This window comes from Dipodomys merriami, unplaced genomic scaffold (assembly GCF_024711535.1).
Source record: "Dipodomys merriami isolate MVZ:Mamm:240054 unplaced genomic scaffold, mDipMer1.0.p SCAF_90, whole genome shotgun sequence".
NCBI lineage: Eukaryota > Metazoa > Chordata > Mammalia > Rodentia > Heteromyidae > Dipodomys > Dipodomys merriami.
The window spans coordinates 3,181,205-3,206,613 of NW_027206513.1; the positions used below are offsets into that span (position 1 = coordinate 3,181,205).

At 38.1% G+C, this 25,409-nt stretch overlaps 1 protein-coding gene across 2 annotated transcripts; it reads right to left on the minus strand.

The window, feature by feature from the left end:
* Nucleotides 1–11,024: 11,024 nt before the first annotated feature.
* On the minus strand, nt 11,025–22,038 carry Il1a (interleukin 1 alpha). 2 transcript variants are annotated; one of them, XM_070013345.1, is made up of 7 exons: nt 21,974–22,038; nt 21,338–21,392; nt 20,379–20,427; nt 18,787–19,015; nt 15,964–16,137; nt 14,623–14,747; nt 11,025–12,339 (listed from the first exon to the last, which is right to left on the minus strand). In XM_070013345.1, exons 2-7 carry the CDS (start codon nt 21,382–21,384, stop codon nt 12,151–12,153), a joined length of 813 nt encoding a protein of 270 aa, XP_069869446.1. In that variant the 5' UTR covers nt 21,385–21,392; nt 21,974–22,038; the 3' UTR covers nt 11,025–12,150. The 2 variants fall into 2 exon arrangements, with proteins under 2 accessions (XP_069869446.1, XP_069869447.1); XM_070013346.1 differs by lacking the exon at nt 21,974–22,038 and having other exon boundaries at nt 20,379–20,422.
* Between the last annotated feature and the right edge of the window lie 3,371 nt (nt 22,039–25,409).

Sequence of the window (25,409 nt, forward strand, 5' to 3'; positions counted from 1 at the left end):
GAGGCCTGTACAAGGATAGGCTCCCTGGTGGATTTGCTCCTCCTCCACTTCGCAAGGGGGTCCGACCTGCTGCCCAGGAACCTGTCATGAGGTCCTACACTCCTGTCACCAGAGGACACCAAGGTAACTTTCTCCTGACTGAGTGCTCTCCCTGCTGCCCACCTAATACCACTAATTAAGTCTTACCCTCAGGTGAGTGACTGGTACTGGAGTTCTGGGTTTGTGATTTCTGTATTTCTGTAAGGCTATCTGGGCCTTTGTGGGCTAACCGAACTCCACCCCCACAGTCTGACTGAAATCTTGGCCAAGCACCCAGAACTGGCTGTTAGAGCCTACCATGGCCAAGGGCCCCTGTGGAGGGCCCCTGTGGAGGAAATGTGATGATGCTTCTCATGGTGCTCCCCTCCCCCCACTCCCTATTACGAGCCGGATAGCACTACAGAGGATGCTCTGTGGTGAGCACTTGGCTCTAGGTCACTTTTACCATGGAAAGGACACAACTAAATTTCTTTACATTAAGGCCACCTGGGCCTTGTGGGGGACTACTGAGCCCCCATCAGAGTCAAATTTGGCCTCGAAGTTAAAACTCTGTGAGCGCTCGGGGAGGTAAAACTCTCTCTTTCTCGCTCTCTCCCTCCTCCCCTTTAACTCTGCCACTTGCTGTTAGGGGCTAAAATTAGCTTCTGGGAACCTCTTCCTTCTTCCAACTAAAGGTATTCAAAGGTCAATTGATAGCTATGTTAAATGCCTTGGTAAAGCCCTGGAAAAATGTAGCCCAGCAATTGCTTGTTTATACTTGCTGAGATAAAAAATGGATGAGTTTAAGTTTAAACTCCCCCAAAAAGGTCAACAAATTTGGATATTACCAAAGGTGTAAAAAGTTATTACACTGTTTTAAACAAAAACTTTAGATAAAAGGTTTCTGGTTCGTGTTAAGGATGGAGATGATTAAATTCTGTTAAATCTTGTGCCATCTTACTGTGGTAATTCAGCTGCTGTTTCATGCCAACTCAATTTCACGCCAATACAACTTGATTCTGTGACTCTCCCCCCCACCACCAGTGGCACCATTATGCTATGCCATGTGTCTGTGTCTTGTCTCCTGTTTACTAAAAGTTTCTTGTTGGCAAATTTTTGTATTTTAAACTGATCATGTGAGTCCATCATAATTAAGCAAAATAATACCGCTAAAATTCCAAAAACTTTAAATCAGAGCGCGTTCCATAGTCTGTGCACAAACATGTCTGTCTGTCTGTCTGCCTGCCTGTCTGTCTATTTGTCTATATGTAAGCGGTTATAGTTTCAAGGTTACCAAGTATTGGATGGCGTGCAGACCCCACCCAGTACCTGTGTTACCTAGGCAACTGACACACCTGGAAGAGGTCACATCTGCATCTGCTGAGGTCACATCTGGATCTGATGTGGACATACCTTTCTCCCACCTGGTCCCACCTCCTTTTACCTGGCCACACCTCCCCCCTCCTGCCCCTACCTTAGATAAGGCATAGCCCAGGGCCAGACACCCTCTTTGCCAGCTGCATGGAGTACCAACCTGGTCTGGTCCCAGCAGACCTACTGAATAAACCTACCCCTTACCTGAATACCACATGTGAGGTGCACTTCTTACTCAGCCACCTCTTCTTCTTTTTTTTTTTTTTCTTTTGGGTCCAGTCATGGGGCCTGAACTCTGGGCCTGGACACTCTCCCTCAGCTCTTCAGCTCAAGGCTAGTGCTCTCCCACTTGAGCCACAGTGCCACTTCCGGCTTTTTTCTTTTTGCTTATGTGGTACTGAGGAATCAAACCCAGGGCCTCAGGCATGCAAGGCAAGTGCTCTACCACTGAGCCACCTTCCCAGCCCTCAGTCACCTCTTCTTTAAAAACCTAACACTTACTAAGTTTTGATTTAATCTAAATTGCTTTAAACTTTGTGACCTGACTATAAGCCAAAGTAAAAACAGGCAGTTTTAAAAAGCCTTGGGAAAGGAGTTAGAAAAGATGGTTTCCTTTACAAAGTAAATGAAACTGGTAATTAAGTTAGCTGTGATTTATGTCATTCCTATGTCCATCTATGCTAAGAGTTAAATATGGTACCTCTGACCATGGCTAGTAAACTAAGGCTAAGGCTTTAATTCTCCATTTTCTCCCCTGTGCACCGACCAACTCCCTTTAAGGTCAAGGGATCAGAGTGACTCAAGATGCAGAGTGCTCCTGTGAATGGGAAATGACTTGTTCAAAAATTCGCCATCTTGAGTTCACCACATGGTGGGTTAAGGGGTTGGCTTTATCTGACTCTTACCCTTCTACCAAGCTTACTACTCCTCCATCCACTTCTTCTAATGTGCCTTGCTAACAAGTTGATGCCTCTTTTCACAGATCCTGGAAACAGGCCCGACCACTTGATGTGCTTTGTTAGCAAAGATGTTTAAACATTGTTGTTAAAATTTTGGGGTTTTTGAGTTTTGCCTTGTTTGGTGTTGCCTATTCTAGTACTGACCACATGGTTCTAAAATATTGGGCAAAATAATGTCACCTTACTGCTGGAATTCCAATAGTCTACAGCCACTATTCATTTTTGCTCACTGTAACCAAGGAAACAAAACAAAGTTGTCACACCTACCTAAATCAGTGGCACCAGCCTGCAAAAGCCAGTGTAAACCAGGTCTTTAACCAATATATATATATATATATATATATATATATATATATAAATTTACAGGTAACCAGTGGGAGGTGCCACAGTCCATACATGCTGGGAGATGCCACAGCCTTGCTCAGACCTTACCAGCCTTGTTCCATTACACATGACCAAAAGCCTACTGATTTGGGGTAAAAAAATAATGTTAATCCCCACAAGTTGGACCATAAGGGGTGTACAAGCAAAGGATAAGTTGACTTCTAGGCCATTTTACAATTGGATGTATTTCTAAAGAAAAAGAGATGCTAAGTCTAGATTCTTGTTACACTACTGGTACATTAAGAAAAACTGCTAATTTCCTTTTTTTTTTTTTTTTTTTGGGTCCGGTCGTGGGGCCTGAACTCTGGGCCTGGGCGCTGTCCCTCAGCTCTTCAGCTCAAGGCTAGCGCTCTACCTCTTGAGCCACAGCGCCATTTCCGGCTTTTTTCTTTTTGCTTATGTGGTGCTGAGGAATTGAACCCAGGGCCTCATGCATGCAAGGCAAGCACTCTACCACTGAGCCACCTTCCCAGCCCAAAACTGCTAATTTCCTAAAGGTAACTCAGACTGCAGAAAAAAAGTGGCCAGTTTAAACCTTGGACCAAGAGGTAAAGGGTGTAGCCCAGTGTTTCAATAACACACTTAAATGTAAATTAAAGTAACTTTAAAAAAATGTATTAAAACAGGTGGACCCATTGCAACAATGAGATGTACAAGTCTTTATGTCGAAAATGAACTTTACAACTTTGGTGCAGGGGTGGGGAGAGGGAGGCCCTGGGGCCGGGAGGATCAGGTGGGGGGGGGGGAAGTATGGGAAGGGATGGGAAGAGGAAACAAAGGAGGAGGCTACAATGCTTGATAAGAAATGTACTCATTATCTTGCCCATGTAATTGTAACCCCTCTGTACAGTATTTTCACACAAACACACAAAATAAATAAAATAAAATAAAAAAATAAAAAATGGATTAAAAATGGTGTCCCCTTTGTAAAAATTTGGGAAGTTGTGGGGAATGGTTGGCTTCCCAGACAAAAAATAAGTTAAAATTGTCCTAAAGGTTTCTTTAAAAGTTCAAAAAGATAAATTAAAATTACCAAAACGATTGTTTGCTATTCCAGTTTTCCCTTATAGGTTTTTGTAACAGTTTCCATCAGGCCCACAGTAAAGGACAGAAGACAAGTTTGTCAGATATAACTTTGGCCCTTAGTAAGTTCCAGGTAAGACCATGTTTATAAAACTACCTCCAATGACTATTTTTGTTGCTTTTGGAGTAAAAGTGGCCGTTTGGAAAGACTCGATCTGAGAACTGCAGTTCAAAGCCAGCCCAGGTAGAGAAAGGTCCCTGTGTGATTATCATCTTTAATCTGCCAACAGAGTGCTCAAAAGCTGAGTTGCTTTGGAGCTCCAAGTGGCAGAGTGCTAGGCTTGACCTGGAGAGCTGAGGGACAATGCTCAAACCCTGAGTTCAAGACCTGTGACTGACCAACGAAAATGCCAAAGGTACATTTATCCCAGCATGGAAAAAGGCACTCCAGGGACCCCAGCAATGTTAAAACATCCAGAGGCAATTACAAGCAATTGCTTGGATGACAAAAATGGTGTCAGATCCTGAGTTACTTGAGCTTAGCCCTCCAAAAATTGATCAGAGCCAGGAGATTATGGAAAGATAGTTTGTAGACATGCCTAACACCCATGTTGGTCTAACTGGGTAGGATCTTGCCAGTCATCTGTGATAGTGGGCAGTAAAAGCTAAGGTTGTAAAATGTGAGGGATAATTTAAATCCCCAATCCCCTATATCTGCTCTGAGTCCTAATTGGCAGTGACTTTTGAGCTGGCTTACTAAAAAATAGTTTGAGACCTAAAATTATGTCTCTATTGAGATCTGTCAAAAGGCCTACACAGGTAGGCATTGTTGAGGCCACTAAAAATCAAGTCCCTCCAAAAAGCCAAAAAATGCTTTTACAAACCAGAGTGTTAAACAGGCTATGCTGCTTTAGCCCAAGAAAAGGCCTGCACATTTGTTAAAGGTTAAATGTTGTCTATAAGCCATTTTAAACAGGCTGCCCAGAGGCAATGGACAGTACTTAGAGTGCCAAGCAGTCACAGTTTAAAAACATCTAATGGATTTTATTGGAAAACTCTGACAAATAATTGTTAGTCAATTGTTAACAAGTTATAGGTAACCTCTATCTTGTTGATCTTTTTGTTGCTTTAATTGGAAATAAAAAGGGTTTTTGTGACAAATACTCCTTTTGCCACAGTTCAAAGCCATCCTGAGCACAAAAAGTCCCTTTAGAACTCCATCTTCCAGCTAATCAGCACAGAGCCAGGCTGGAGGCGTGGCTTAAAACTCACCTCTAAGTATCCAGCCAAAGGCTAAAAGTGGCATTGTGACTCTAAGTGGTACAGCACTAGCCTTGAGCAAAATTGCCCAAGTACAGTGGCTAGTCCAAACCCAGTCAAATGTGGGACAAGCTATCTCAGCAATGGATGCTGAGACACCCTCCAGGACAAAGTCAGTCCTGACAATGGAAAATCATGGGGAGGAGTACGAGGAGATGATGTCCTAAATGAAGTCACTTTATGCTGACCTTTTCAAAATTAACCAGAGCTGGAAGATCAAGAGAAATAATAGTTGCTTGCCCACCTAATGTCATACCTGTCTACCTTCTAACTGGCAGAAAGTTACAGTCTTGCCTTCATTACCTGCTATTTGTTATTTATAGCAATCTCTGACTGGGGCACTCCCAACCAGTCCATTATGCTCTCCCCTACCCAGTTGCCCAAAAGACCCTAGACACCCCCTTCCTGCCTTCCTGCCCCGAGTCCAGTTATTTCTCCTTCCCTGTAATGGGCTGCAATGGGCTTATACTCCAGATGGAATGTTTCTGGCCCATGGCCAATGTGTGTTCTCCTATGTCATTCATGTTAACTGACCTTGTCACCTTGTCAGCTTTTTGCCTGATCTTTCCAAAAGGCTCTTTCAACAGGGTAACATCCTCTGCCCAGGATGCCACCTGGGAACAAGTCAAAGCTATCCTGTTCCTACAGGCAACCGGACATCACTTACACTGCCCTGCCTTGCCCAGCACAAGACCCCAGCTCCAGGAATCACTTGATGCCTCTAGGCCAGTAAGAAGTAGCCAAAAGAACCTATGACACTCGTTGGCTCTGATACTTTTAAATATTCCTGCTAGCCCCTCCTCAGGTCACTGCGATCCTAAAGCAGGAAAAGTCTTCACCTCCTTCAGGATGCCAGGAGTCAAGTAACATGTTATGTCTCCAATCCGAGAGAGAAAAGGCTATTTCAGATCCTTGATAGCCCCTTCTGGAAATCAATCCCTCCATGGCATATTCCTCTCTTGGGTACTAACAACAATTTTTGCCTTTTATTAATTGTGTCTTGCATTTAGATATTGTCATAGAAAAAGGAGGACCTTTACCAAGCACTGTCAAGCAGATGCTTCCTGGGCAGTACCTGGCCCAGCAACAAAGCAGGACCCCTGACTACTCTGCCCCTTTACAGGAAGAAGTAACTCCAGAAGAAACGACCTCCACCCATACCCCATGGCCTGGTACATCCTATTTTTTTTTTTTTTTTTGGTCCAGTCATGGGGCCTGAACTCTGGGCCTGGTCGCTGTCCCTCAGCTCTTCAGCTCAAGGGTAGCGCTCTACCACTTGAGCCACAGCACCACTTCCGGCTTTTTTCTTTTTGCTTATGTGGTACTGAGGAATCGAACTCAGGGCCTCATGCATGCAAGGCCAGCGCTCTACCACTGAGCCGCCTTCCCAGCCACCATCCTATTTTTATTAAGCAACTGAGTGGGGAATGCTTGTATTATACTCACCTTTGGTCCTCAGCTCCACTCAGACCTGAGTTCCTCCCATGGCTGCAGTTCCTGCCATACAGCTGGCCCCTCCCTCTCTCCACCCAGATCCACCTGAACTCCCATCTACCTCACTTCCTTCCCTCAGACCCTCCTGCTACCTGGATGGTGCTCCCCTTTAGAGGAAATATGGCTCCTCGAATAAACCTTATAATAATCTTTCTCCTGTGCCTGCCTGCCTGCCTCTGCGTGGTCCCCTGGGATGCATGTGAGAGATCCTTCAATAAGGAGAGAGGACTTATAGCTTCTAATAATAAGAGCATAAAGCTCACATCAGAGCTATGCACACTCCTCAAAGTTGTCTTCTTTCTTTCAAGATATGATAGATACATATAAAATGAGATAGACACATTATTCCAGATATCAAAAAGGAAACTTTTATAACAGGCAATTCCTGTTTGATCAACTATTGCCAGAACTGTGTTTTTCTTGCTGATAACTGAAACTGACTTGACTTTCTTTTCTGTGTATGTGGGGACAGCCCAGGAGTGGGATTTTGAAGAATGGGATCCTTCCTCTCTTAGGGAAGCTTGTGTTTGCTGTAACTAAATACATTCATCAAGGCTCTCATTAAGGGTAAGATATATTAACTGATTTTGTCAAGCCATTCATCAGAAGGCCAGGATTATATCCAACAATTAAAAGGATGATTCAGGTGCTAGTTTGTATTACAAACAACCCCAGGCCCAAATTCCAGGAGTTCCTGCAATGTAGTTAGAACTAGATAGCATAAAAACTTTGGAAAGCTGCTAGGGGTGGGGGAGGAGGGAAGAACAGAATTAATAACTTTTCTATATTTATTCTACAAGAATTATCCTAAAGATCTTCATATACATACATACATACATACATATATATATATATATATATAAAATACATAGACATATACAGGAAAGGTTTGCATTAGAGATACCTAGATTGAAGCCCTTATGAGCTCAGGATTTTGTAAAAACTCAATTTAGTGGCCATAAGTACATTTGTTAGTTATTTCTAGGTATTACCGGAGCCAATTGAGTTCTGTTAGTGCTTTTCTTTCAGCTCTCTTTTAGCTTTTGTCTTGATGACTGAAATAAGAGTCAATCTCTGAACAGGACTGTTGCTGCTGTCAAATTTGGATTTTAGCTTCTATCAAGCCAATCAATCATAGGCACAAACTAATAGATATACAAAAAAATGACACACACACAAAAATGACACAAAAACAAGTACATTAAAATTCAGGGTATATCTTTTTATGAACCATATTTTTTTGCTTTCCACTTTTTTTCCTTTTCTGGACTAGAATTCTAGAATTTCAACTAGAATTTTCCATAGGGAGAAAGATAGACTTATGTTCTTTTATTCTTAAGTGAATCACCACAGAGTCCAACACAAGTACCCTGGTTTCTCTGTTTCTATCATTCCTTCCCTGCTAATTGCCAGCATAAAATTTTCAAATGAGTCCAAATGCTCAAAAAGTCTTGCGACAGAGGATCCAAGTTTTCCTGTCAGATAAATGGCAAAACCCCAAATAGTTAAGCAGAACCCCAAGTGGCCCAGAAGAGCCTCTGGACAACAAGGAGAAGGAAGAAGGCCTGAGGTACATAGATAAGGGAGAACACATTCAAGTCAGATCTAAGAGTCCTTTGAATTCACAGGATCTTTCCTCTACCTCACAAGATAATGGTTTAAAAGCAGCTGATGCTGGCCAAAGTGACATAATAATAACAAAAAATCCCTAAAAGAAAAGTAATTCCAGCAGCTGCTGGGAATCAATTCATACTTCCTTCTTGTTCAGGATCAACTTATTGAAAATGGCTAATGGCTAGAGAGTGGATTTTTTTCTTAATGTGTCTCTCTGAAGCTGATCCCAGGACCAAACTCTGTAGTTCACATGTCAGAACCAGCCCTTATGCCAAGAGGCACTGTAAAGAGCACAGAAAGGACATTTTCCTGGGGAGACAACATACTACCTATCTTTAGCTGTCTTTGTGGTACAGGGATGAAGTATATGTTTAAATAAACAACATATTGGGGTAGGGGTGAAAGGTATGTATAATTATTAAAGTGTTCTGGTCAAAGTATTGCCTAGTTCATCATTATTTCAGTCCTTGTTTCTGAAGGAGTTCCAGAGAACTTGTTATTTTTTCTCACTTGAGTACTTGAGGGGAGTGAAGACGTCACTGTTGGTCTGACATAAAAGGCTGTATTATTCCTTATGAGTAGTTTCAGTGTGATCAGTCTGTCCTTAGATACCAAAGAAATTGCAAAGTGATGTCAGAGAGCAAAGACACAAGGTAGAGGCAAGGATGACAAGCGTTTTTTTCTGCTGTTAGTTAATTCTTGGGCCTAAGTAAGTGGTCAGTGCTTTCTAGCACCTCTTATAGGATCTTACTAGCTTTTTATCCAGCTTAACTCAAACTTGTATACTTCCAATCACCACCTCCAGTGATAACCATGGGAGTTATCTTTGTGTGTGTGTGGGGTGGGGGCGTGTAGGAGAGGTTCATCCTAGAAATACTTATTCAGAACCTTCAAATTATACCTTCCAGGGATTCAGCCTCTTTGCTCATGAAATTGTATAAGATCTTTTATTGTTTGTCAGGCATTCTTTGTTTGTTTTTTTTTTTAACTGTATTTTTTTTGTCTTTTCTTTTTTGGTACTGGGGATTGAACCCAGGATGTTGCACTTGCTAGGCAAGCGCTTTGCCACTGAGCTACATCCCAGCCCTGTCAGGCATTCTTATAAAATGTAGGATGTAAGTTTTTCAAAAGAGGAAGCAAACATGTTCTTGGCCAGTAAGAGTGGAGGATAGGAAAGGGTAGAGAGAGAAAAGCATATAATGTATGCACAAAAAATATAAATTACCTTATAGAGACTTTTAGGCAAAAAAACATTTATCTTATAGAATATCTCATACTCTGGGTTGAGAGAGGGTACCAAAGAAAGACCATTGTGGTTATAGGAATAGAGAAATGAAAAAGGGATATCTTTCTTTTTTCCTATAAATTAAAAATGACTTTTAAAATTGAGGTATAATTATATACATTGAAGTTAATAATTTAAATTATAAATGTTTTATAAATTGGTATTTTCTTAAATAAGCATACATTTACTAAAAAAAGAAAATTTACTGAGCCAGGTGCTCGTGGCTCATTCCTGTAATCCTAGCTACTGTGGAGGCTGAGATATGAGGGTCATAGTAGAAAGACAGCCTGACCAGGAAAGACAATCATACTTGTCTTCAATTAACTACCAAAAAACTAGAAGTAGATCTGTGGCTCAAATTGTAGGTATAGTGGTAGCCTTAAACAAAAGATCTCAAGGACAGCACTTAGGCCCTGAGTTCAAGCCCCAGGACCAGTACAAGACAATGAGAACAATATATGAACAGAAAACCCTAAAGCTTATAAATTATTCAATCATTTAGAGATAAGAATTGTTAATATTCTAGTATATAGCTTATCATAATCTTTTTTGATACAAATAATAACCATTTAAATGAAATAAGATCATAAAGCTGTATTCTTTAGGCTCTACATTATATGATGTCTTACCAGGAGATTTAGTATATGGTATAGGCAGTCTAGTTACTAGACAAGAGAATCAGAATAATCTAGAAGATTTGGGGACAAATTAAAAAGATTAAATTCAATAGGATAAAGTTTTGAATTTAGGTTGGAAACCCATAGATCTTATTTGCCTACACTGTATTATACGAATCAACAATGTCATTTGGTGTTTGAAAAACAAATGTATAGGCTGCCTGAACAAAAGCATGGTATTCAAAATAAGAAGAGAATGCAATCCCATTCTAGGCTTACTGAACTAACCATCTGTTGAATATTATATTTAATTCTTGACAACAAACCATGTCTTATAGTCATACTTTCAAAATGGGTTATTATTATTATTATTTGTTTTTGTGCTGCTACTGGGACTTAAACTCAGGGCCTGGGCACTGTCCCTGAGCTTTTTTGCTTAAAGCTATCACTCTACCACTTGAACCACAACTCTACTTCTGGCTTTTTTGGGTGGTTAATTAGAGATAAGAGTCATATAAACATTACTATCTGGGTTGGCTTCAAATCATGATTCTCAGATCTCAGCCTCCTGAGTAACTAGGGTTAGAGGTTTGAGCCACTGGTACCCAGCTCCAATACTATTTTCAATGTTACCATGTATGTGTAAGTTTATGTATGAACACTTGTGTGTATATGTACAAAATCTTGGAATATTGTCATTTTCAGTATCATTTATGAGTAATGTCAGCTAACAGAAAGGGAAAGACAAACTATGAAATCTTGGTTTGGCATAGTAAAATTAATAGTACAATTAGTGTTTTATGTGGATTTTTACTGTTTGTTCCTAATTATTATGCTGGTAGGGAATGAGGATGACAGTAAATCAAAAAATAACCCATTCACAAAAGAAAAGGAAAAGAAAAAAAATACTCCTCCCAAACCCAAACAAACAAGATAATACATAACAATCAGATCAGATTTGTTGCAAATTTTATCCAATTATGATTGCCAATAGTATATTTGTCATCATTATTGATAATAATGTAACACTATGATTTGATCACAACTTTCAGAACTCAGAAGAAATATCACTTACATTACAGAAAAGAAAGTTTAGGAAACAGTGACTCAATTATTTCTAGGGTTTAGTTCCTCCCATTTTAGGTAGTTTGAATTAACTGCAGTTCAAGTTGAATGACTTAAGAATGCTACAGCAAACTTAGAGGCAGAAGAGTGAAAGAAAGTAACTAACACAAATAAAATTATCACAATGTAAAAGATTTCAAGTATTGGAATATAGTCTGATTGTTATAGGAAAAGCATGATCTGGCCTATAGTGTCTTGGTATAAGTATATCCAATTCACTCAAACCTGGAAAACTTTGCCATTGAGAATGTTTGGAAACCCTTAGAGGATGCAAGGAGCTTCCATAAATATAATAACATGATAATTATCTTAAATATATTTATAAATACACACATATATAAATATTTAAAAATAACATTCCATAGTATATCATCTTGAGGCTCAGTTTCAAGAGGTATTTTTACCAAAATTACCTCACTGGCATAAAAAAATGATTAAGGCAGGAACTATAAATGGTTATTATCTGTTTCTTTTGAAAATTGAGGTATAGGAAAGTTAACTTATTTGATTAAGAGCCTATTAGTAATTTAGAAGCAAAAGTGCACAGTTGAATGAAATTATGGCCTCTCTTTCCAACAGTTATCATATTTTTTAGTTTCCTTACACCTTAGACAACTCATGTGTAATAAGGGTAGAGTCCTTTTGGTTGCCACAGTAGAACTAAACTGTGAGAATGCTTTGAAAAATAATAATTATAATTATTGGTACCATACAAAGTATAGGGTGTTCTTTAAATAACAAACAACATTATATGTTAGTGTTGGTTCTATTAGGCCTTGTTCTCTTACAAAGAGGGTAAACATTCATCTGGAATTACAAAGGCTCAGCACATGCTCAGCCAATGACTAAGAGTAATGAATTTGACTTCTTCATGTACATGGTACATACAGATGGTCAACACTTCACAAGTGAGAGGACTTGAGAGCTAAGGCTGGCTTTATGATATCTGAAAGTCTGTGATGGAGGGTAGCCCTTTTGCCATGTGCACCAGACTTTCTTCATTTGTGGCAATAAATAACTCTGGATGGGCAGCTGACGTGAAGTAGTTCTTAGTTCCCTGATTTTCCCAAAAGAAGAGGAGGTTGCTCTCATTCTCTGTGATGGTTTTTGGTGTTTCAGGCATCTCCTATGACAAAGAGAACCAAATTTCTGTTATGGGAAAAGAAGATGTTGGAAAAAGAACTGAAACAAAATCTCTAGGCATTTGCCCTTCATGAGATAAAGCATGTTAAGCCTATGACTCTGTTGTGATGGTCATTTCATTCATTCATCGGGCATCTATTACATGCATATTAGATGCGTAAGAGTTGATTTATTGGGTTAGAAATGTTACTTAATCACAAAGATTGCCAGTGACACTAATATCTTACTGGGAGCTGTAACGTTGTTTTACCTTTGATATGTATGGCATCAATTGCCAGTGACACTAATATCTTACTGGGAGCTGTAACGTTGTTTTACCTTTGATATGTATGGCATCTGAGCACTCTAAAACCTCTAAGCATTTTGACATGTAACTAAGCATATAAATTATACCTTTGGGAAAACAATTTAGTTTTTAGATGACATTTAGTTCTATATTTAAGTCATATCTTGAAGGTTAAGCATGTATATACACATGTGTGTATACATATATACACACACACACACCAAAACACAAAACTTCCCAGATATATCAGTAGCTAAACATTTAGAATAGAATCCCTTTAGACCATACTCTTCCTGTGAATATGAATAGAATTTAAAAATGTTTTCATGGAAAAATACATTTCACCTTCTGTGTTGAGATGCTTCTTTGGTAATTTGAAAAATGTATTCTTTTCTATATCAATGCCAATAAGAATTTTATTCCTCAAATGTTTTCCTCTCCTCGGTTTTGCCTAGACTTTCTCCTCTTTTTGTTGGTTCTAGTTCCAAGATACGAAGAGGGTTTTCTTTACCCTACTGCCCTTCCCTGTTTTCCTTAACTTTCTGTCATGACTATAGTCAGAACTTTCCCAGTTGGCTCTACGCTTTCTCTATTATCTTTTTTCCATTTGATTCTCCCTTTAAGAAATGTAAGTAAGGCTAGGACATTGTCTGAAATCTTTTAACAGCTCTTCATGAACTCGCAAGACTTCCCAATGCAAGCTCTACAAGGCTTGCTTATCTTTTCTCCTCACAATGCCCAACTCTAAGAGTTGTTCTCTAGAAAGAGTACAGATCTTTGCAGCTAGCTTTTGAGCTCATGAAACTCTAGAGGATGGGTACAATTAGAGTCCTTTGTTTAGGAAGTTCAACCTCACTGATTCCTCTGTCAGTAACTCTCATTATTCAGGGAGCTCTGTTTTTGCCACTCCATCTAAATATTACTTGGTAACTTTTATCTTTTTTAATACCCTGTTCACTTTCTTTTACACTTTTTGTCAATTGTCTTGTCTATTGTCTATGGCCCCAGAGGGCAAAACTCCATAAGGTTGGGGGCTTTGATTCATAATGTCTCCAGAGCTGCTGGCACTATGCTTAAAAAATAAAGGGTCTCAGTAAATACTTGTTGAATGAATTCGTGAATTAAGCTACTGCACTACTCTGTAGATAACACTTTCATTTTACTTGATTCATTTTGACAAACACATACATCCAATAAATTTTAATTAGGGTATAGGAGCTATTAGATTATGCACATATATAGTTACCTTTTAACAATAATGAAAATATCAGTGGGTGAATGTGTGAGAGAGCGAGAATATTAGTGTGTCTCTGTATGTTTGAGAGTTAGGGAGAGACGTTGGGCTTGGGATGAGATATAATGGTAGCATTAGTGAAAAGGGCCAGCATTTTCGTCTTGACTCACAGCTTTTGCCTTATGCACATTGGCAGATACTTAATCCTTTTATCTCAGCTGGATTAAATTTCTTAAATAAGAAATAAAGAGGGGGGGGGAGCAATCCCCACTATCACAATGCTTACTATCATGTAGGTCAGATAGCAGAAATAAGTAAAGATCTATAGAACAATGGATGTAAGTGACATTGGTCAAGATGCACTGTACTTACAAACTGCCATATTGAATTGAAAACCTTTTTACAATTACTTAGTGGTACTTTAAGAATAAACAAAAAACCCAATCAAACAAAATAAATGGATGCCTTGGGATGGAGGTTAATTTTATAGGGTCAGGCAGGGGAAGGAAAGAGAAGTAAGAAGTCAATTTATTTATTTTCTTCTGTTACCTCTATTATCTTTTCTAATTGATTCTTCCTAGGATAACCTTTATGGATAGGTCAGACAGGGGTAGGTAAGATGGGCAGATGGGGCTTTTGTAGGAAGGGAAGAGGACTATGTCACTCTGTTAGGGGTATCTGCGTATTGAATTGTTTACAGCAATCAGATATAAATGAGGTTCAGTTAGAGCCAGAAGACAACTGACCTTTAGCAACACAGGCTGGTCTTCATCTTGAGCAGTCACAAACAATCGAGTTTTTGAGATTCTTAGAGTCACAGGAAATTTAGAAACTTCTGTTTTTGGTAAGTAGGCACCCATGTCAAATTTCACTGTCAAAGAGAAGGGCCAAAAAAAAAAATACATTGTATTGGAATAAAAATCAACTGTTTGTACAGAGAGTATGTTTGCCTATATGGAACTGTGGTTAAAATAAAAATAGAGGAATAGAATTTTGGACATCGATGCATTCTTCACAATGATTGTTATATTATCTAGACAGGTAAATACTTAGTTAATATTTTTAGTATTTTCTATGTTAACAGGATGCTTAGGGAATGAATAAATATTTGTTGAATTTATTATAGTAACAGTAGGATATGACCTGATATTTATTAGTTTGTAAGTTTGTAATAACTTAAAGACATTTAGAAAGAGTCATATGCACATGCAAAATAATTCAATTTCCCTGAGAGAAAAATGCTTAATAAGGGCTATAAAATTATTTATGCTTATTGATCTAGAAATTTCACTTGAGGATATAATCTAAAGATGCAATCCAATAGAAGAAAACAATTATATATACTATATATTAAATATTCACATTTGTAAATGAAACAGTGTCTATAGCAGAACTATTTATATCAAACACATAGCACCAACATAGAAACACTGTTGAATACTCTACTTCCATTCAAAATGGTAAATACAGGAACTGGGATGTGGCTCAGTGATAGAGTGCTTGCTTAGCATGGACAAGGTCCTGAGTTTGGTTTCCTAGCACCAAAAGAAAATAAAGAAAAAGTTTCTGTGTGTGTATGTGTGTGTGTGCGTGCATGCGTGCACACGCACCTAAAACTCATCAACATATGGGAAAATCAGGTGAAATAATAGGTAGGAAAATGGAATATAAAATAATTTATATTGTAGAGTGAAAAGCATGCTAACTGAAGTGCACCTAAAACAGCATCCTGCTTTGTTTATTGCACAGTTGTCTCTTTGGATCTTTGAAAATCATTTTATGTACTGAATGACATGTCCTACAGCTAAAATAGGCCTGTCCATGAAAATTGGATTTGCATGACAAAAATTTTTCAACACTAACTTTCTTCACATAGAATTGTAGTTAATTGGCTGTTTTGTCCTACCACCATGTTATCAAAGATAACTGAAGTTCTAGTTTGACATTAGTTATATGTTTGGTTACCAGGTTTTCTATTAGAGAGTGATAACTACTCAATGGCTTCTGGAAATTTATGCTTTTAAAGAAGAAAGATTGAAATAAATAACTAAATAAAAGTAAGTGAATATGATATGTTGGCCATTTACCTTCATAATCTAAATTATTGACTGAAGCAGCCCTGAGATATTGACCCGATGTGTCTCGGATTATACTTTGATTGATGGCATCATTCAGGACAAACTCTTGTTTAGCAGTCTTCATATATTTGTACTTTACATTGCTTTCGAAGATATGAGGTGCTGATCTGGGCCTAATGATTTCTGAAAGAATTACAACGAATTCAGGTTAATGTCTAGGTATAAACAGATAATATACATGTGTTAATACAAGTAGGAAGTAGCTCTGAAAGGGATTTATTTGCTTCTTTTAAAAACCAATCCCTCAGGAAATAGATAACAATAAAAATGCATGGAAAAAGAGATCATTTGTACAAGTTTCTTATTTTTTTTCCTTCTTTTCTTTCTTTCTTTCTTTCTTTCTTTCTTTCTTTCTTTCTTTCTTTCTTTCTTTCTTTCTTTCTTTCTTTCTTTCTTTCTTTCTTTCTTTTTTTTGTTGGTCTTGGGGCCTGAACTCTGGGCCTGGGTGCTGTCCCTCACCTCTTTAGCTCAAGGTTAGCACTCTACCTCTTGAGCCACAGAACCACTTCCAGCTTTTTCTGCTTATGTGGTGCTGAGAAATCGAACCCAGGGCCTCATGCATGCAAGGCAAGCACTCTACCACTGAGCCAACTTCCCAGCCCCAAGTTTCTTATTTTTGGTTTTTTGAAAGTTTCTAAGTGACTAGGAATACTATGAATATTCTCCATCTATATTTTCAAATGAATGTACTAAGATAAAAATGAATATGTTAAAAATTATTTGTCACTAAAATATAAAAGTATTCTATATAGCTTATATATCACAATTTATAATTATTATAACATATGTTATATGCTATATAAGAACTATATAAATACATAATATATTTTAATGCATAAAATATTACATAGTATATAAGATATTTTTGATAAATATTACATATGTAGTATATATATGTAATTACATATGTAGTATATATATGTATTGAGGGTATTATCTACCATCTTTCTGGAAAATGGTATGTATCAGTGCTTCAGAAATCCTTGAAACTGAATATTATCTTCACTTACTATTCTAAGGAAATAAACAGCAACAGAAATCAGAAATGAAGACATCAAAGGGATGGTAAGGGAAAAACAAAGAAAGAGGCAACAATCCGTGATAAGAAATGTACTCATTACCTTGCTCATGTAACTGTAACCCCTCTATACAGTATTTTCAAAATTAAAATTTATAAAAATGAAGATATTAATAAAGATACTTATTGTGATATTTCTTTTTTTTGTTGGTAGTGGGGCTTGAACTCTGAGCCTGGGTGCTATCTCCAAGCTCTTCAGTTCAAGGTGAGTGCTCTACCACTTGGGCCACAATGCCACTTCCTATGGTATTTCTTATAATGTTGAAAACAGCTCTAACAAATGTTCTCAGTATATTGCTGAGTGAAAAAAGCTGGGTATGATATTGTATATATTATATTCTTAATACTGTTAAGCCTGTGTGTGTGTGTGTGTGTGTGTGTGTGTGTGTGTGTGTGTGTGTGCATATGTGTGCTTAATGTCAGAAAAGACCAAGGGAGAACATACCATAGTACTGGTATAAATTCTACATAGCAAATGACTACTTTTATGTTCTCTCTTAAAATCTCTAGATGTGTGCTTTGTTAGGCGCTATCTTAAAAGGGTTGTTATGTGGTGTGCAGTAAAGGTATAGAAAAAAACCAGAGTTTTCATAGTTAGATCAAGCTGAGTTAGATTTGTGAGTTTCCCCAAGGTAGTTACTTATCTCAGTGAGCTTTGTTTCCTCATATATAAAAATGAGAATCTAAGATTGTTTCATTGTTTAGCAATACAGTACAACCAATAATAAATAGTGTTGGTTGTATTGATAAAGGCATTAGGAATAATAAGAGCTAAGAATTCTTGGATAATTACTGTCTACAGCCATTAGTTCTTGTCTAGAAGTTTGGAAGTATTGATTTATTTAATCTTTATAACAATTCAGTGAGATAGGGATTCTGATTAGCTACATTTTTAGTAGAGAATAGTGACAAACAGATAGATTAATATGACTAAAGAGGTTTACATGAAGGCCACCTACTAACAGACTAGAACAACTTTTTGCTGGAAGGTTAGAAGTCTAGACTGTAACACTTTATGTCGAAAATGAACTTTACAACTTTGGTGTGGGCCCTCAGGTAGGACTGATTGTGGGGGAAGGGGGGAGGATGGGAAGGGATGGGAAAAGGAAACAAAGGAAGAGGCTACAATGCTTGATAAGAAATGTACTCATTTTCTTGCCCATGTAATTGTAACCCCTCTGTACAGTATTTTCACAATAAAAAAAGAAAAAAAAAAGTCTAGTCTGTAACAATGTGGCGGAGAAATGAGTCTATGAGCAAGCATTCTAGATTCAAGCCTCTGCTTATCTCTTCCCCTTGCAGAACAAAAATTATGTTTCTTTGTTGTAGTTACCAAACTAATGCCTACTTGTCCTCTTGAATTCTGATGCTGATTTTATTTCCCTTAAACTCTATTGTATCCATTTACTCAAAACTGGAAAATAACTGAGCAGAGTGCCTGTAATCTTAGTTATTCAGGAAGCTGAGATCTGAAGATCATGGTTTGAAACTCGGCAGGAAAGTCTGTGAGACTCTTGCCGTCAGTTAAACACCCAAAAAAAAAAAAAAAAAAAAAGCCAGAAGTGGAGCTGTAGCTCAAGTGATAAGAGTGCTAGCCTTGAGTAAGAAAGCTCAGGGACAGCAACCAGGCCCTGAGTTCAAACCACAGGACAGGTGTGTGGAAAACAGGGATTTTGTAGTGCTTGATCCCTTACCTTCTTTTTCATCATTGTTAATTGCCTCCAGGTCATCATCAGTGAGGGTTTGATTTAAACTCAGCAATCTCTTCTTTAGAATCTTCCCATTGCTCGATTTTGCTACCACTACCAAGCCATCATTGAGAGTAAGCTTGGATGTCTTAGAGGTTTCAGAGGTGCTCTGAGACATAAGTTTATCCATGCAATTCTCATTAAGTGGTTGATACGTTGCTTCATAAAAGGATTTCTGTGAAGAGGGAGGATAGAAACTGAGAGACTTATCTATGGTCATAGAATGAATCAAGATTCATTCTATGTTAGCTGTAGCTAACAGACATTGAGAAGGATCGTCATTTTTGTCTTGGGTAATTATGTCTTTCTTTTTTCCCTTCCTTCCTAACTTTACTGGATAACTTTGAAAACGTGATTTCTTAGGAAGACTTTTCATTCATCTTCAAAATTATCTTTAGATATGGTAATGCAATAGGTTAACAAATGATCTTAGTAAATGGTAGCTTTCCACAAGTTTCATCTCAATAGGTGTCAAAATCTATCTACTGGATAGTCTTCAAAATACTTTAGCAATGCAATTTTTCTTCTGTATCCAAGTGCTGTGTACCCTTTAGTTCAATCAACCTCAGACTGAAAATAGTTGGAAAAACTATGTTGTGTCTGTATTGAACATGTGTAGAATACAGTACAACTATTTCCATGGCATTTATATCATTTCTAGTATCATGAGTAATCTAGAGATGATTAAAGGTATACTACAGGATGTGTGCAGGTTACCTGAAAATACTATACCATCTAATATAAAGGATTGGAGCACCTGTAGGAGTTGTTATCTGTGATGGTCTTGTATCCTATCCTGCCTAGGATTCTTCTGGGAATAGCTTTTTTCTTTTTTAAAGTGCTTGTTCTGGTACTTGAACTCAGGGCTTGGGCACAGTTTCTGAGCTTTTATATCCAAGGCTAGCACTCTACCACTGGAACCACAGTTCCAATTCTAGTTTTTTGGTGGTTAATTGGAGATAAGAGTCTCATGGACTTTACTGCTCAGGTTGGCTTTGAATTGTGACCCTCAGATCTCAGCCTCCCAAGTAGCTAGGATTACAGGAATAAGCTACTGGTGCCTGTTTGGAAATTACTTTTAAAGCTACAGACATAAAATAACAGGTTCGTGAGTACCTGCAAATTTCTGACTTTCAATTTGTCTGCTTCTTCTTCAGCTTATGAGCTGTTAGATTTGGAGAATTACCTTTAACCTCTGGTGCTGTTATCAGACTAAAATACATCATGTTAAGAGACAGATTTCTGGTATAGGAGTTGTCTCAGGATGACCTAACTAATACTATGAAGCAACCTGACACAAAGATTCCTCAGAGTTTCCGAACAGTTCTGCTCTGTCCTAGAATAGATGAATGTGAAGAATGCCCTTAACTACTAGTATGAAGAGGCAAGTTGTTTCATTGATAATCAAGAAATGTGGGTCTCTGGATCTCTAGTGAGAGGAAAAAGTATCTAAAGATTTCATTCATTATTGTGTTCCTTTGGTGAAGGAACTTCATGTATAGAAAGCAGACCCATAATACAGGCAGGCATTTGCTTACCTGATTCAGAGAGACATAGTCAACAGCAGAACTGTATTCTTCACCTTCACTGTCAGAAAAACAATCAGAATGTAGTTGTGTTTTTTTATCTCATAATAGTCATCAAACATTATATTTTAATGACCATAGTAGCTCTGGAAACACACACTCATGATCTTTGTAAATTAAAGATTTTTATAAATTAAAAACTTTTATAAATTAAAAAATATATAGTAATTCATACTTTACTAATTTGAAATTAATAATTATTAAAATGAGCCTTGTATATTTTTATTCTCTACTTATAAAAACTGGCTTGGCTAACAACTTGAATAGCTTTAATTGAACTACAGAGAAAAGAGTTAAATTGCTTAAGAGAAAAAAATACTTTGAAATAACACATAAATCCTGTTATACATTTTTTCCCATCTATTTACTAAAGTGTATATAATAATTTACATTTGGAAAAATATCCTGGTAACAATAGAGGTATTAACGATGTAGGGAGGTTATGGAAGTATTGTGTTAATTTAAAATATTGTTTAATTTCAACTTCACACATTTATCATTCTACTGTATCTGAATGAGGTTTGATTATGTACAGCCTAATTGCTATGGAGCCATTTCATCCTCCTTGACTGGAATCCTGTTTTCCTAATAGGTTCTCCCTTAGGCAGTCTAATAAAACTTAATTATTCTAGTTAACCATAGGAAATCGATGGAGACAGTGTCTAAGTCAATAGTAACACTCAGGTAGGGTTCAACACACCTCAAAAATGGTTCTTCTATAATATATATATCTCCTGGCAACTCAATTTAACACTGAATACTTAGTTTTCTTGAGTCTTTTCTGAATCTGCTCTGATTTCAGAGCCAGTATGCATTATTATAGCATTTGTCAGCCATACCTTAGATCAATCACTCCTAGTCTAGAATGAGCCTTGAATCCCTTATTAAATCATAAGAGATAGATGCCTTACCTGTAACAATTCTTCAGGTCTTCAAATAGGTCTGGGACTTTTGCCATCTTGACTTCTGCAACAGAGAATAACAGTAGCTACCAGGTTGGCCCCCTTCAAACAAGTACTTGGTAGGACAGCCACCTTTACTTTGTGCTTCTTGAAATTTTTCATTGACTAACTTAACCCACAAATGACTGGTTTTCCTGTTCTTCTCTTCCTCACTTGCATTCTTTTTTTATGTATCTCTAGTACTTCACATACTTCTTTCAGAATGTTTTATTTCTCTTGATGTTTCTTATGCCCAATGTACATGGTAGACAGTCCATCAATAAAACCACACAGAGATCAGAGAGAGTTGGAAGTGTTCAGATTTCTCCTAGTAGTTTTGTGTGGTAGGGAGTGCCTCCAGAGGATATGGCTGTGCCCATGGATGCCCTCACAGGAATCCAGTTTGGCTACCCCAGTTCCCAATTTGTAAGGCAAGGGAGTCATAACCTGAAATATGACTGCTTCCAATCATATACCACATCAGAGACGGACAAGAAAAGAAAAAAAGGAAGAGGTTATAGGTTTAAAGAAGGTAGTTTGAGAGAAGAAAGCAAAAAGGCAAAGCAAAAGGTATTTTCAAAGCCAGAGTTGTGATAAGGACTGTACCTTTGCCGACTCAAGTGTTAATGCTATGACTCCCTCTGCTTGGAGACAGCCTGAGTCAAGCTTCTTTGCCTTTTATGTCTCTGTCAAGAAGGTGTGGCCACAAGTGCGTCATGGGGAAATTCACAGGAAATAGTTTAGCTTTGCATTTTTAAATGTTCATTTAACCTAGTAGTAGCCAGACTAATGAAAAATTATAAACTTGGAAATTTTAATGTTTGCAAAGATGCCAGGAGTATTAACTTTGTTCATTTATTTAATGTTTGGTCTATATAATTATAAACATGTAGTCTTAAACAAAGGGAAGAACAGCAGAAGCTTATCAAATTTCTAAAATATGTGATGGAGGAGGAAGGGGAAAATACCCAAATCAGAATTAGAGATGACTAGAATAGGAGAAAAATTCAGTAGCTTATATCTTGCTTAATTTGTTTATTGTATCCCAAAGCTACTTGTGAATTGACAGACGAGCTAGCAGCCTCTGAGAGGTATGGAGTGGAATTTTAGAGGAAGATGAGCCTCTATGTTTTTTCCGGAAGTGGGAGAATTACTTGATTAAAGCACAAAGTGGCTTAATCTACATCTGAAATGACAACATTATGATTAAGTTGGATAGAAGAGAGAAAAGTAATTTTCTTATTCCTCTAAATAGTATCAATTTATTTCCTACAGAAATGAAAGAACTCTAGGAGAGATTTCTCAGCCCTAGTCATATAACAGTAAAGTGGCCTTCTATTTGAGTTTAAAGTCTAGTGTAATCCTAGCTACTCAGAAGGCTGAGATCTGAGGATTGCAGTTTGAAGTCAGCCCCAGCAGGAAATTCCACTAGACTTGTATCTCCAGTAAACTACTCAGAAAAGGCTGGAAGTGGTGCTATAGCTCAAGTGGTAGAGCACTAGCTTTGAGCAAAAGAAGCCCAGGGACAGCACCTATTTCCAAATTTCAAGCCCCTGGACTGGCAGAAAGAAAGAAAAGAAAGAAAGGGAAAGAAAGGAAGAAAGGAAGAAAGAAAGAAAGAAAGAAAGAAAGAAAGAAAGAAAGAAAGAAAGAAAGAAAGAAAGAAAGAGAAAGAAAGAAAGAAAGAAAAGAAAAAGAAGAGGCAAGTTTGGCCTTCCCTGGGTCAAATCCCAGTTTTCCAATTGTATGAAGATAGCTCCTGGGAGAGATGTGAGCAAAGCCTCAGTCAAGAGCCAGGGGGCTCAGTTTACTAATGGGGATTAGGGAAAAAAGAGACAAAAAATATTATCCTGAGGCCAATCTAGTTCAGATGGCAGAACACCAGATTTAGCAAATCAGTACTCCAGGTTTCCTTGTTGGGACTTTAAACTACACAAATTTTAAGTTAAGGAAATAGGTGGAAGAAAAGAGAAAAAGCAATAAAAAGAGAAAGGCAAGGCACCAAAACATGGCATAAAAACAAACCAAAACAAAGTTAGAACTCTGAGTAAAACAGCTTCTGGGAGTTAGATATTCTCTCTGGTCCCATTTAAAGGTAAATAATACAGTCAATTAGATGATTATTGAGGTATATTCCACATGTAAACTCTGATTCTTAGTCTGTGGCTGGGTCTGTGCTTCCTGTGTTATAATAGTGATAGTAAGAGCCATAAAACTAAGAGGTGTCCTAGATAAGGCAATGTAAGTACAGGACCAGATTGAGGCTGACACTTGGGTGTCTCAGGCTGGACGATCACTGAATAGTGTTGGCAGCCAAAAAACTACTCTGTACATTTCTGTTCCTCTAACACAGAATATTAATTCTGGTTCAGCCCCTCTGCCTCCCAGGCATCTGTGAGGACTGCTACTAATTAAGAATTGCAAAGTACATTGTTGAACATGGGCTGCTATGGAGATACAAGTAAACAAAAATAATAACAATACTAATGATGGCTTCAGTCACTTGGGAACCTATAAAGCCATAATTTTAACACCCCAGTTCACAGAAGAAATAGAGTTCTTATGAAAATAGTAGTTTGAAAACTTCAGCAGTGAGGATATTTTCAGATGAAGGCCGCTATTGAAACACTGACAATAATTTGGTTTCTTGGAACAATACATTGTACCTCTTTGGCAATCCAGGAAAACACCCCACGTTCCACCATCTGTAGCAACACCCAGCCTGGCCGCATCTTCATTCCTCTGTTGTAGAGAATTCCCCAGATGTGGTTGTTGAATTTCTCAAGGAGAGTTTGGTTAAGAAACAAAAACCAAGGTTGACATGTGGCTCAACCATTTCTTTCACATGATCTTCTTAAAAACTGGTTTTAAAGGAACAATAGGATTGGTGAGGTTCAGAGAGTGAGAGGTCCTGACTTTCTTTACAGGAAGCATGATTTTCTATGAGAGTGGATAAAAGTTAACAAAACAATTCTTCTAGGGAAAGGGAGAGAGGACTGAGTAGGGCTTTACTGAAGGTGTGTGTGTGTGTGTGTGTGTGTGTGTGTGTGTGTGTGTGTGTCTGAGAAAGAGAGTGAGATTTAAGGATTTAGAATGACTTCATCTCTCAACTCTGAGACGTGGTAATACTCTAAGGAGATCTTGAAGTATCTTCTTAATTCATTGTCACTTAGACAATTAAGGAAAAATTATAGATGAGCGGGTGTGCTTTATAAGCCCAGAGGTTGTGGATCTAAAAGATCTTGGTAATGTCTTTCATGTGACAATTCCTTTATTTTATTTTATATTTTTGTCAGTCTTGGAGCTTGAACTCTGGGCCTGGGGCCCTGGGCGCTGTCCCTGAACTCTTCAGCTCAAGGCTGGTGCTATAGCACTTGAGACACAGTGCCACTTCTGGTTTTCTGGTTGTTAATTGGAGACAAGTGTAGGGGGGAAGGGTCTCCTAGACTGTCAAGGACCTAGACTGTGTGAGAATACTTAGAAAGGAAGGGTCTCCTAGACTGTCAAGGCCTTAGACTGTGTGAGAATACTTAGAAGCCAGGAAATTGACCTTTACTAAAAACAAAGAGATGGGGCTGAGAAGGTGGCTCAGTGGTAGAGCACTGCCTTGCATGCGTGAGGCCCTGGGTTCGATTCCTCAGCACCACATAAGCAAAAAGAAAAAAGCCGGAAGTGGCGCTGTGGCTCAAGTGGTAGAGTGCTAGCCTTGAGCTGAAGAGCTGAGGGACAGCGCCCAGGCCCAGAGCTCAGGCCCCAGACTGGACGCAAAAAAAAAAAAAACCAAACAAAGAGATGCCCTAAAGGGAGACCTTAAAAGTTACTTCACACATTCTCAAGCCTATCTTGATCCTTTACCAAAAACAAAGAGATGCCTTAAAGGGAGACCTTAAAACATATTTCACCCAGACTTGACCCTATCTCCTCCTGGCGCCTGCTGTGCAATGTTCTGCATTCCCCTCGTGATTGATTGCCTCCTGCTTCAAGGGTGTAGATGCCTCAGTGTGCACGTTTTGTATGCTCTTGTAGCTATCTTTGTAATAAT

Excerpts from the sequence above, each read along its gene's own strand:
- Il1a (XM_070013345.1), bottom strand. The coding sequence starts at position 21,384 with ATGGCAAAAGTCCCAGACCTATTTGAAGACCTGAAGAATTGTTACAG. Across the intron at positions 19,016-20,378 it reads ACTATGTCTCTCTGAATCAG|AAATCCTTTTATGAAGCAAC; the intron begins GTAAGCAAATGC and ends CCCTCTTCACAG. Across the intron at positions 14,748-15,963 it reads CAATAATTTAGATTATGAAG|TGAAATTTGACATGGGTGCC; the intron begins GTAAATGGCCAA and ends TCTCTTTGACAG.